At 44.9% G+C, this 13,558-nt stretch overlaps 1 protein-coding gene across 1 annotated transcript in view; it reads right to left on the reverse strand.

The window, feature by feature from the left end:
* LOC146178646 (mitochondrial tRNA-specific 2-thiouridylase 1) overlaps positions 1 to 11,281 on the reverse strand; it is a 32,940-nt gene extending 21,659 nt beyond the window's left edge. The window contains exons 1-4 of the mRNA XM_084578448.1: positions 10,974 to 11,281; positions 9,719 to 9,884; positions 6,578 to 6,741; positions 2,659 to 2,831 (exon numbers count right to left, since the gene is read on the reverse strand). Coding sequence (XP_084434574.1) covers positions 2,659 to 2,831; positions 6,578 to 6,741; positions 9,719 to 9,884; positions 10,974 to 11,061 — 591 coding nt within the window. The 5' untranslated portion in view covers positions 11,062 to 11,281. The remainder of the gene's footprint in view (positions 1 to 2,658; positions 2,832 to 6,577; positions 6,742 to 9,718; positions 9,885 to 10,973) is intronic.
* Between the last annotated feature and the right edge of the window lie 2,277 nt (positions 11,282 to 13,558).

Consider the following 13,558-nt stretch of genomic DNA (forward strand, 5'->3'; position numbering starts at 1 on the left):
GTTTCTGGAACTCTCTTGCTTTTTCCATGATCCAGCGAAGGTTGGCAATTTGGTCTCTAGTTCCTCTGCCCTTGCGAAACCCAGCTTGCACGTCCGGAAGCTCCCGATCCACATACTGCTGCAGCCTACCTTGCAGGATTTTTAACATCACCTTGCTAGCATGCGAAATAAGCGCGATCGTGCGGTAGTTGGAACAATCTTTGGCACTGCCTTTCTTTGGAATGGGGATGTAAACTGACCTCCTCCAATCCTGTGGCCACTGCAGGGTTGTCCAAATCTTTTGACATAATGTATGCAGTGTGTTAACAGCGTCGTGGTTGAGGTTTTGAAGCAACTCAGCTGGAATACCATCAATTCCGCTTGCTTTGTTCTTAGCAAGGCTGGCTAAGGCCCATTCAACTTCACTCTTCAGGATGCCCGGCTCGAGATCAGTAATCACAACCGTCCTATGTTGGGATTGCACATCCGGGTCCTTCTTGTACAGTTCTTCTGTGTATTCCTGCCACCTCTTCTTTATCTCTGAGGCTTCAGTGAGGTCCTTGCCTCGTTTGTCCTTTATCACGCCCAGCTTAGCACAGAAGCTTCCTTTGATATCTTTGATTGTCTTATACAGAGCTCTTGTGTTTCTTAATTGGCTGTTGTCCTCAACTGCTTGACACTGTATGTTCAGGAAGGCATTCTTATCTCTCCTTGCTATTTTCTGAAAATCCGCATTGAGAACCTTGTATCTTTCTCTTTCCCCCATACCTTTTGCCATCCTCCTTTCCTCAGCTATTTGCAAAGCCTCTTCAGATAACCAGTTTGCTTTTTTGCATTTCTTTTGCTTTGGAACTACCTTAGTAGCAACTTCTTGTATTATATCACGAACATCAGTCCACATCTCTTCGGGCAGTTGCGCATATCGACTGCACATGGGTCGGTACCAAAGTTTTGTTTCGTACAGGTCTCCGTCCGCATCGCGCACACTTTGCCGATAAATCGGACTGTCATTCATGATACCGATTGAGTTTTCATAACAACGGTGCTGGCATGAGGCAGAGTGACAGAGCAAACGGATGCGCACGAGCAGCTAAGCTAACCGCCGCCCCGTACTAGTACCAGTCAGAACAGGACGCAAAGTTGGCGTCGGCTGCATACTGACGTCAACTGTGACGTCACGTGAATACCCCCTATAGACAAGTTCCTTTATTGCTTTTTATGGTTCACATGACCAAACTCGCCTTTGACATCATAGCTGTCATTCAGCAGCTGAGATCAAGACCAAAATTTCATGAGAAGAAAATTCAAGTACTATAAATTAACCAGCCGGCATAAGTGAACTTCCTGTCACACTTCAGAATCAAAAAGTTTACAAATAATCAGTCAATACATCTGCCCTATTGTCTCGCACGCTTTCCTAAAGAAGAAAAAGAAGAATATGCACATCCAAAACTTTGGCATCTCTACTCCACGAACATAACTGTCTCCTCATAAATATGTGAGCCCACAACATAGAGCTGGAAGCTGCTGGTGCCCATCTCTGCACCACAACACGGCTTTGAACTAGTGAGACAATCCCCTCTTGAATCGTGACACTATGGCCCTGAAATAATCAAGTGATTTGACTACCATGGTGTGTTTGGCATGCGAGAATAACTACTCAAAAAAGAGATAAATTGGAAGTCGCACCACGTGCTGCATGGCTTTCAAAAATGCCCACTGTGAGAGCCAAGGTCCCAGAAACCATTTATTTCAGGACAGGATGAAGGTATGGCAAGGTCTGTCGCTTGTCATATTTGGAGCGCATGCAGCTAGCAGTGACAGACTGGCCAAGGATAAAAGTACTCATGAATGGGACTACACAGTCAGATTTGTGTGATGTAGAACTCGAACGAACCTAGTTTACATTTGTGAGAGACTAGTTCGCCAATAACTTTTCTAGGTGCACCAGATTCTCGGACAAATCCTGCTTTTCAAGGTTGGTAGACACACTGCCAAATTATTGGGATCTAGTTTTGGTTTGTGGGGTTTAACATCCAAAAGCGGCTCAGGCTATGAGAGACACCGTATTGTTGGACTCCAGGAATTTTGACCACCTGGGGTTCTTTAACGTGCATTGACATCGCACAGCACACGGGCACCTTGCCTTTTGCCTCCATCGAAAAGCGGCCACCGACGCCGGGATTCGACCCCACAGCTCGCCCTAACCACTGCGCCACCTCGGCAGGGCTATTGGGGTTTATGCTGGTGGTTTGGTTTATGAGTGTTTGACATGCCAAAGTGACTCAGGCTGTGAGGGGTGCTATATTAGAGGGCTGTGGGTATTTTCAACCACCGAGTGTTCCTTGACGTGCACAGACATCGCACAATACACAGGCGCTTAGCCGCTTAGCGTTTCATCTCCATCAAAACGTGGCTGCCATAGCTGTGTCTGAACCTAGGATCTCCAACTCAGTAGTGAAGCGCCCTGACCTCTGAGCCACCTTTGGGATGGTGTGGGATCTGAGTTAGAAAATTTCCACGGCACAGCAATTGCCACTGTTGAGAAGACCCTGCCCATGCTTCCTAATGATAACTTCACACAGCTTGGGAGTTACAAGCCAACTGACAAGCTAGACGAAAGGCAAACCTGTTCAAATGTAGCTTAGAGGAGTGAGTCCAAGGCAGCTTAGTACAAACCTCCTTCTTGGCAGCAATCTTGTGCAGCCCTATGTTGACTGCGATCTGCTTCACAGCTGCCTTCTCCAAGTCGCCAAGGGGAAACAGGCTATGCTGCAGCGGCGCCTGTTCCACCTGGGCCAGGAAAAAGCTCTGGTCCTTGGCATTGTCCACCGCATGCAGTAGCTGCACACCTGCGCCACACAGAAAAGAGGTGCATTTTCAGCCCAACAGATCTCCACCGAGCCGCAACTGTCTTGGGCTATGCCACTGTGAGGGCCAGTGCATGGCCGATCTACAGCTGGCAAGACGTACTAGAACAGCTGAATTGCTCAGCTCTATGATTGATCATTCACATATTCGCACGCAGTGCCTCAAACACAGTTTATAACATGTGTGTGCCGATTTGGCATAATAAGAAAACGTTTATGCTTGTAGCTCAAACCTCATAAAACCAGCCACCTAAATCCTCACCATCATCATCAGCAGCTGCCTGGCTATACCCACTGCAGGGCAAAGACATCTTGTCCCTTCAATAAACCTGGTCCTGTGCTAGCTGCATCCACTTGACCCCTGCAGACTTAACCTCATTCGCCCACCTAATTTTCTGCCGCCCCCTGCTACGCTTTCCTTCCCTTGGAATCTAGTTTGTTACCCTAAGCGACCACCGGTTATCCTCTCTTCGCACTACATGTCCTGCCCATGCCTACCGTAAAATTCTGAACAAGCACTCCCACCCGTGCAAAGGCCCTCCCCTAAATTCACTGTTAATTTCACATTTCTGCGCCGTTTCGAAAAAGCCCCCCCCCCCCCCCCCTCCTTAGCACGCACCGCGCCCAGGCCCCATCCAGTCCAAGAATCCAATCCAATCAAATCCTGCTTTCCAAGTCGTTCGCATGCCAGTACGCTAATAGCCTTTTTTGTCTTGTTTTGACGTTGCCTGGTTGGTAATGCATTCCTACACAGTGGAAAAGAAAATTGAGGTTGTACAAAAGGACTGTGAAAATGGAAAAAATGTGTGTCAAACGTCTCGCCACTTCAAGTTTGACCGGAAATGGATACGGGAATGGGACAGGAATTTTGAGAAGTTGCTGAAGCAAAACTACGGAAAAGGAAAACTTCCAAGAAAGTTGAGTGAATGCGGGGTGTACGAGCATCCTGCAGCCGGCCGATGTGTTATGGAATAAGCCTTTTAAGTCCTCCCTACAGCGCTTGTGGGAGCAATATATGCATGAAGAAGACAGGACACCCAAAGGGAACCTGAAGAAGCCATCGCGGCAGCATTTCCTTGACTTTGTTTCCGAGGCGTGGGCTGCTGTACCCGAGACAGTGGCACGCTCCTTCAAGGGTTGCGGCATTACTAACGCACACGATGGCTCCGAGGAAGGCGATCTACATGGCGAACTGGTAGATATTGGAGCATACAGGGGGGACTTCAGGCAGAATGCTGTGAACTTTTTTTTGCAACTGACTCGGAGGAGTCTTGCGATGGTTTTGAGAGTGATTGACATAGCAGTCATAAATCTTTCGCTCAATAAAGTTGGTGTTGCTAAAATAAATAATGAGCGCCGAGTTTTTATTATTTTTTATTTTTCTGGTAGCCAAATGTCGCCGCCATCTTGAATTTCGGTCCCGTTCCGGGAAACTGCCCCTTCCACTTTTCTGGTAATTTTGACCTGTGAGAGGGGGGGGGGCTTGCTCGGAATTTTACGGTGCTTCTTCTTAATAACTGCATCATCGATCACTAATAGCAGTTGGTCAGATAAGAAGGTCCACTTATTGCATGTAGGAGATAAAGCCCTGCATGGGCTTCATTAAGGGGAAGCAAAAGTGGTTTTTGACATTTAGACGATATACAATGATTAGAATGTACGAAGTAAAAGCGTGTGAACTGGTTTTGCGCTGGCATTTAGAATAATGGTGTCATCAGAGTTTAAGAGAAAGGTCTTCTTCTCAATGTGCCGAAGCGGTTCAGAGAAACTCGCAATGAATCCATCGTTGCCAAATTTTAAGATTTCCGTTCACTTTATGCACATGACGTCATGGGTCGTTCAATGCTACCAAACTCTTCATGAGCTACGTGATTGGTAGCATTGGTTTTGTACCTTCAAGCAACCGATTCTCCGCTTGAAATATGGCGCCGCTGTACATTACATCATCGTTGCAGCACCAACCCGCTGCTGTGCCCTGTGGAAAAGTCTGAATGCCTACATCCCTTTATTCGCCGATTACATTGGCAACTCAAATGATAGCACAAAAAGACTCCGCATTCTTCGCCTGTAAGTTTTATACATTTGTTCTCTTCAAGCTCGTCGAATTTTTAAGTCTCTTCAGCTGCCGTTTAAGATATGTTCTGGCTGTCGCGACATTTAAGCTGCCGTTCAATTGCTGCCGTACACATGGTAAACACATGATGTTTAGCCCTCTTGCTCAACCCAACACAAAGCATGTCCACTTGTTCTTAGAAGTAAGCGTCCATTTGCCTTTGTATTTGCCAGTGTAATGAACCAGCTGAAAGAAGTGGATGCCCAGCCTCGTACAAAATGACAGCATTGGCCTCCATGTGGAGCAAGGAGAAAGCGCGGCAAACACAATGCGACGCCCTGTCTTGTCACAAGTTACCACCATGGTTCACAATGAAATTACTAACCGAGCCCATCGGATAGTTTTTTCGAAGGACCTCACCCTGTGTAACGAAGACTGCTGTATTGCACAGGGTTGCTTAAAAGTTAAATGTAACAACACAGACTGTCCTGACCTTCATCCTCCCCAAAACGTGTCCCCTGCATTTCAGAACTGAGGAGTAAGAAGCTGAAGCAAAGTATAGAGCCATGGATGTTGGGAATGCAACCATGAACATGAAAATGTCCGGCCTTCAATCAAACATGCAATAAGCCAAAGAAGTGGACCTGTCTTGCTACAGTGCACAAAAGCAGCAAACCATTGGAGAAGACATTGCTGGAGCACTCGTGGTGCGAGATGACAAAGGAAGCTCGTTGGTCACTCCCTTGCATGTCAACAGACTAAAAACTAAACTCCCGAGTTGACAACAGTGTAGTAGCAGTGAATTCAATTCCAAAGTGGCATGTGTAGATCACGTTGACAACAACCTTACACATGTGGAATGGTTCTGTTGCTGTCCCATGTAGCAAAGCAAGAGTGAATGCAACAACGCCTGACACCAGCATGTTGTTAACTTTTAGTGATGGTCTCACTGTCTTCAGGGGCAGTGTACAATCAAATTAATGGGAATCATCACAGTGGACTATAACATTTTGACAGCTGACTTGACCAGCGTGCCAGTTTCTATTTCTGGCCTCCTCACTTCTGGTCTTCAGAAGTGGTGCCTCTGATGGGTCAAGAGCTCCATTTCAAAGATGTTACAGAATGACATCACTGTACTCTGTATTTTGTGGGCACACTTCATGTGAAAAGATTTCAAGACTTGTGCTTGAGATTTTCTTAGCAGCAGAGCCACATTTCCACAGAGAAAGAACATTGCTAGTGTTCAATAATCTATCCAATTTGCTTAGCTTGTTGTTTTCTTTTGGTGTCCTTGAATAAAAGTACAACCTTAAGCTGTACGAAACAAGCTAGTAGCCATTCATGTGTTTTTTAATGACTTTGTCCTTCAGAGAGGGAAGTCGGTCGTGCAATTATTTTACATAGAAGTTAATTTCTCAGAAACTACAAGAAAAGACAACTGCACAATGCACAATAAGATCCAAAGCAATGTTTGTTGCCTGTTGTTTGGCGTGCTGTGCCAAACAAGTAATATTTCTACTTCTGTGTTTATCCATGTCATGTGTAGGCTCTCTTTTTTAAGAGTGGCGATCAGCACCATCCCCCACCACAGTGGCAGATTTGGTTACCACCTTCACCGTTTTCATTACAGGGTGTGTTAAGAGGCCAAGATGAACAGAGGGAGAGGAGCACTCACGACCACCGGTATACGGTCGCAGGCGCGCATAGTGCCCCGTGGCGACCAGGTCGGCACCGAGCTTCTCAGTGGCATGCCGGTGGAAAACGCCAAACTTGATGGTCCGGTTGCACAGCACATCCGGGTTTGGTGTCCATCCCTTCTGGTACTCCTCCAGCATGGTGCTGCACAGGAGAGTGAGAGACGGCCATGTCTAATTTGAGTAAAATTGATGCCACAAGCAAGAATGGACGTCAACCAGCAATGCCCCTTCCCAGCTGAAAAAGATTTGCTGTAATAATATAATATGTCAAAACACACTTGAAAGCAAATGGAAATCAATTGGATTCCAGTTGATTCCAAATACTATGCATTCACCAGTTGCAATCTAATCACATCACAAAAACTGTCACAAACCAATTGGCTTGCCGCGCTCCTGTTGGTCGATTCTGACCAGTAGACCTGTCGACCAACAGGAGTAAGAGCTGATCGACAGGTTTTGTGGCAATTTTTGTGATGCGATCGCAGCGTAATTTGACTCGAGTCTCCATCTGTGCTGGGACAGACACTACTGTCACAGCCACCCAAAAAAGTGCTTACGACCATATAGAATGATAGTAACTGTTATAAGGATAACTGCCATTTGGCATTAAATTTTTTATGATAACAGGGACACAGAATAAAGAATACCTAAGACGTGGGAGAGCCTCAGGATCCCTTTCGCAACAGCAAACCGATTCAACAAAACAAATTACTAGGTTAGTTAGCTGACTTCATTTAAATGGAAATCAATGGCACAATTGAAAGGCAAGCAAAAACTAAATTATGGGGACACTTAAGTTCCGCCTTTAAGGGTATGATGCAACAGCATGGGCTACCAGCGTACATATAAAGCCCTGCTTTAACCGAGTCATATGAATGTGCCTTCGTAACCTAAGAGTAGTGGGCCTGACTCGGCATTCAAGAACACTGGAAGGTTGATTCATATTCCCGTTTCCCACCTTTATTGAGCGACTCGAGTTGGGAGCTCCTCCCAACTTTCCGATATCAAGTGGTCTCATTAAGTTGCAAGAACCATCAAATATGATCAGATGCAGCCACCAGCTAGCACCTGCCAGAGCAATGCCAGTGGTTTCTCGCTCACAAGGATGACAGCGGATTTTCTTTGTAATGGGACTTTTAACACCATCCCATTAAAAGAATGACGACAGACAGGACAGAGGCATGCAAACAGAAACGATACAGCAGTCACACAAAATGAAGACTGGTAGGGGTATGCAAATATTAAAAAATTTGGCACAGCAAATGGATACCCACGTGCGGTGGAGGGCCCGGCTCTGGGCACTCCAAGCCTATACTAAATTATTCAAGCAAATCCAATCGTGCATTTTGGAAATTATTTGAATTGAACTTTTTTAGCATTTGACACAAGGTCCGGATAAGCCATTCTGTAGTATTTCTTTCAATAATTGCTCAAAAAAATTATAGGGGACACTTGAGCTCTGCCTTTAAAGGTATGAGGCTACCAGCCACTATCCCCGCTTTAACCAAGCCAAATAGACGTGCCTGCGTGGCCTAGGGATAACATGAACACAAGGATTCTGGCAAGCTGACTTTGATATCACCCGGCAAGAAGAAATGAGAGGCCCGAGTTGGCAGCTCCGGCCAAACGTAATGTCAGGCAACCCTATTGGCTTCGTTAACAGAAAGCACAGATGAAGTTTCAGTTCAATTTTCATCCCGTTCTACAGGACGCTTGACTCTGATATTCTCTGCACAGGTAGTAACGTAGCTTTAGCACAGCCAGGCAGCCATAAGGTAAATACGGTAACTTGATGCCATTGCTACTATTGCCAGGCTTGCCCCACATTTGTCATAGCTGCAGTTACGTCAGTCAAGGTGGTTACCACAGGAAGTGCTAAAACATTCTAACAAATGCCCGATGAATGCTTCTCACATATGCATTTCACATTTTCAGCATGTCCTGCAGCGCAAACTGGATGACAGACAGATAACATATGCAGGACAGCTTTATTTTGCCAGGTGTGGCTACATGATATGGCCATTTTGAAGAAGCGTAAAGATATGATCTCCTAAGAGCTGTTTGAGCCTTACCATATCAAGAAAACTGGGCAGGAGCACTTCTTAACTGACACTGCACAAGAATGAAAGCACGTTTCTAGATAGGTATGGAAATTGTAGCATGAAGACAATGATGCATCACAACTTGGTGCATGTTCTGCGCATTTCTACACAACAGAGCATTAAAAAGTAGCATTGTCCCATGTACTGTCTCTCTGTTGTCCTGTTAGGCTGCAAAGAGCCCTGCAAGGAACTCTTAACCACCAAGCTGAGCCTGACGATCTGTATCCCACTTGTTTATCGGAAATCACCAAATGTGAGTGGACTCCCAAGACAATAAAAATAATCATAAGCTCACTGTTTAACCTTAGTTCATACACATCACCTATTTTAAACCTGCGCTCCTGTCAGTCCAAAGCAAAGTAGTGAACTTTACTATTAGCGAATCAGCTGCATCATAGTGAAAGTGAAAACAGTGGGTGATCTCCCTTTATGCGAGCAAAGATTTTTCACTGATAAAGCACTGTATAAAGTGTACTACCACTTACCACGAGATTTCTTTTTTTTCCCACTACAAACTGGCTTTAGTAAGGACCCGCACTACACATTACCTGCATTCACCTTTGGAAAAAAATACAGACCCAAGCACGTCCATGTCAACAGTGAGTGAATATATTAGCGCTTTTTCACTACATGTCGCTAACAATTCAGAGTGATAACTCTTCTGCAAAGCAAAACTTGTGTCCCAAAAGACATGCATGATTTCAAAACCCTTCAACAAGCTAAATAAAATATACTTACTCAACAATAAACACAACAGTCATCATTAGTCAAGTGGTAATCTCCTGATAGACACTGGCAATGGCATATTGCAAAGGCTACTCTTCGATTTTGCAACAAAGGTGGCACATTCAATGAAACCTTTTTCGTCAGCATAACTGATAACAACGGCCAGCCTGAGGCTGCAAGAAATAATTTCGGTCAACCAGGAAGAGTGCACAGATGCCACTTGACTTAGGACCAGAGATATTCCTCCGCAGTGTCGCATGTCTGCCTGACTTCCGAGAGCACAGTCCTTACCTGAACACGTTGTGCCAATATGGCTTGACAAAGTCCACCGTCTTTAATGGTATCCCCAGGTGATCGCAAACAAACCTTGCGTCACTCTCTTCAGCATCAAGAACACATTGTTCGCCTGCGTCTCGGCTGTCCCAGTTGCGCATGAAGACGCCAGTGACATCGTAACCTGCGTACAGATGACGTCTTGCTCATGGCACAAAATGTAACAGCTATGACACGAGCTTTTTCGTGACTTAATATGAAGGATATTGTCACTAAGCAAAGATGCATGCCTTTCATTGTGCACTTCTTATTTTCTTCTATCTTGTCTCAAGCACTGCTCGTGACAAATTACTATGCAAGTCTTTTGCTAACATTGAGCAGCAATCATGGACACACTTTCAGAGTAATACCCTACTTATTATAAAAAGCAAAAATGCACCTGCTACATTTAATATTAGTGCAAATAATGGCAGAGCTTTAGGATGCCTCGAACATGTCAGCCATCAATCTTTTCGTTCACTCGTCTGCTTGACTGCAGCAGAATAGCTGCATGAATGTTTACTCCAACAGCCCATATTGGTGTACTATTGCAAACGTTACTGCTTTAGTGGAAAAGACAATACAAAACAAGTGGGCTTATTCCTAAACTGCGTCATCAGTTGCGGCAGTAAAATAAAAAAAATTGCAAAAATTGACAGGTCCTTAATTTGAAACGTCAAGGGCCCTGCAAGTGGGTATTGAAACTCACACACCACGACCACACGCCAGACAATGCAAAGTTCCAAGTCTTGTACCATAATACACATCAAGTCACTGCATGCAGACTGTACAAATGCTCATGGCTGGGAGAAATAAGCCGCGCATAATGTTCCGGAGGTGCCACCGCACAGCACTGACTAGCTGATATGATGCGTTGTTTTGACGAAAACGCCGCACACATACATGCCTGCAAGGCCCGGCGTGCAAAAAGTTTGGCTGCCAACAGGGCAATGCAGCATGCTTGGAAAGAGCAGTCCGCGAGCGGAAAGACGAAGAAGAAATGAGTGAGGAAACCAGTTGGGTTTCAGTCATTTCAACTTCCCAAGCGTCGTTTTTTGACAATATTTTGTGTAAAATTATTGCCGCCGAATCGCGAACGGGGATATGTAAAATAATTGAAAGGCTGCCTCTCAACTTGCATTCGTTTTCAACTGCATTTCTTCCACCCCTGGCAATACATCTCTCTTCCTAGCTGACAAAAACCACATCGTGAAACCAAGTACGAAGTCGGTACCTTTCTTTTTCAGAAGGTAAGCAGCAACGCTGCTGTCCACGCCACCGGACATGCCACACACAACTCTCCCTAATTTCTTGATCACCATGCTGTTTGCACGCACTGCGCCTAATCTGGCACGACAGCATAATCTAAAGAGGTGGTTAGGATGCAAATCCCCGTGACTGCAACCGGTAGGGCTGCTCACGCCGGCTCATGTAGCAGCAAGGTACCAGCACATGGCCGCAGTACATTTAAAGATGGCGATGTAAACAAACAGGGTGTCCATAGCGATGCGCTAGCGTGCGGGCTATTTTCGTTTCAAGTGGCGCCTTATGTGCTGAAAACCAGCCTGCAGTGTGACCATGCATGGCCTCCGAGATCAGCGGCGCTCGCCACTTATGCAGCAACTTGGCGCCAACTATAAAACACGAGTTTCCTCAGCTTGCGCTCGTACCACAGTCGAGCTGCCAGCTTTAAGATGCCACGGGCAAGACGGTAGCCAACAATTTCGCTATCGTTAAAGTACTAATAATATAAGGCCCACATGCGCAAAGTCAGGCAGCGACTACCCGAAACTGCATGCCTGCCCGAACCATGCACGCGTGCTCTGGCGCTCTCTGCTGCGGTTCCGCGTCTTTTTTTTTTTTTTTTTTTTTTTTTGTCAGTGTGTGTATACACGCCGTAGATTTGCGAGTTCATTAACTCGCTAAATACAGTATTTACGAGTGCGGCGACTTACATAAACATCCATCGCACGAATGCAATTCTCTAAATGGTTCCCTACTGAAAAACCAAAAGTTCTACGGGGCAATAACCTCATAAAATCTCATTTAATCGCAGAGTCTCATACGGTGCACATCATTATCATAAAATATCGTACATAATTTATGATAATGTACAAGAAACTATGAGAACTTATGCAATTATATGCGACTTGTACGTGATTTCTTATGTGAATTGAGTGCGATTGTGTGAGAAAACGTGAGGTTATTGCCCCTTACAGTTTTTTCAGTAGGGTTCCGCCACAGCCACATGATTATTGCTTACTTAGATGCAGGTCACGATAGCTATTTTTTTTTTCGCACGGTTTTTAAGCAGCCTTGGAAGATCGTAAGCACGCAAGTTCGATAGAGTCCTACGGAAAACAATTTACATGGGTTTTTATAATATGCCTTATGGCAAGCTTGCGTAATAAAAAAAAGTTCGATAAAGGTGAAGGGTAATCGGGGCATGTTCAGGCACCTCTGCCGTCATATGAGTATACACGAGGTTTTCGGAAGTGATCCGTTAAAAACGGATCAGCTTATACGATCGAAAATGAGGAGAAGCTATTACCTCGTTTTTAAACTACGCGGCCCGCCATAACATCTCAGTTCAGGCGTTCAGTCGTGTCCGACTCTTCGTGACCCTATGGACCATGTCACGCCACGCTTTCCGGTCTCTCACTATCTTCTTAACATCACATAGCTTCATCTGCAATGCCTCGAGAATGCCATCTAACCATCGCGTTCGCTGCCTACCCCTTCTCCGGCGACCCTCAACCTTCCCCAACATCAAATCTTTCTGCAGCGACTCCTCTCTTCTCATCAGATGACCAAAGTAGCTGAGCTTTAACTTCAGAATTTGACCCTCCAATGAGCAGTCAGGGTTTATGGTCGACAATAATGTGCGCAATTATCACGCGAGTTTCAGCTTATTTCTTGTTTTCACTTGTTTGCATATGCTACAGACTGGGTGCAGTGCTTTCATTTTTAATTTTTACTCCTATGCCTATACACGCAGAGGGCCAAGCCGAGCAAATGGGTTAATGCAAACGAATTATGATTATAGACTATAGAATGGCACTATCATACACGCCTATACCACACTAGTTAGCAATTTTTCATTAACTTTAAATGATATGCGAAACTTATCAACATTTTTGGCACTAAACATCCGCCGGTTAATGATACTAGCCACTTTCTGAACCAAATTACGAGGCAAACACTGTGAGCAATTTAAAAAAAAAAAAAAAAAAAAAAAAAAAAAACATGTTTCTTCATTTACAAAACTCATGAGGTGGACAAAGAGAAAAACAATATGGGCAAGCACAATAAAAAAGTACACACAAACATTTCGTTATTTACAAAGTTCAATCACCACATGATGACTATATTTGCGTAGTTTTCTATTCGCAAAAATAAAACTCGCCAGACTAAACACGCAGCTCCTATCTTGCTCAGCAGTTTGTTTTTCCGGTAAGCTGCTTGATCAATTACTATTTTTCCTGCGTTGATAAGCTGTGGCCTAAGCAATCTTTCTATGATTATCTTCGTTGTTTCAGTAGCGTGGTCCTTTCTTGCTAAGCTAAAGGTGCTCTCTTCTTGCTAAGCTAGAAGAGAGCACCTCTCGAAATAAGCAACATAAGCTAGCGACATGTACGCTACACATAGAATGTAGCGATGTACGCTCCACTGGAATTTGTTATATTTGCAAGCAAGCGCAGAAGCCATAGGATTAAAAATGGGGAGGAAAACATGTTTCATCAGTTCACCAAACTGCTACAAGACCTTGCAGCTGAGAAACATGCATGCCTTTGACCACTCGAGCATACGCTCGTAACG

This window comes from Amblyomma maculatum, chromosome 9 (assembly GCF_055883805.1).
Source record: "Amblyomma maculatum isolate TAMU_Amacu chromosome 9, ASM5588380v1, whole genome shotgun sequence".
NCBI classification, from domain to species: Eukaryota; Metazoa; Arthropoda; class Arachnida; order Ixodida; family Ixodidae; genus Amblyomma; species Amblyomma maculatum.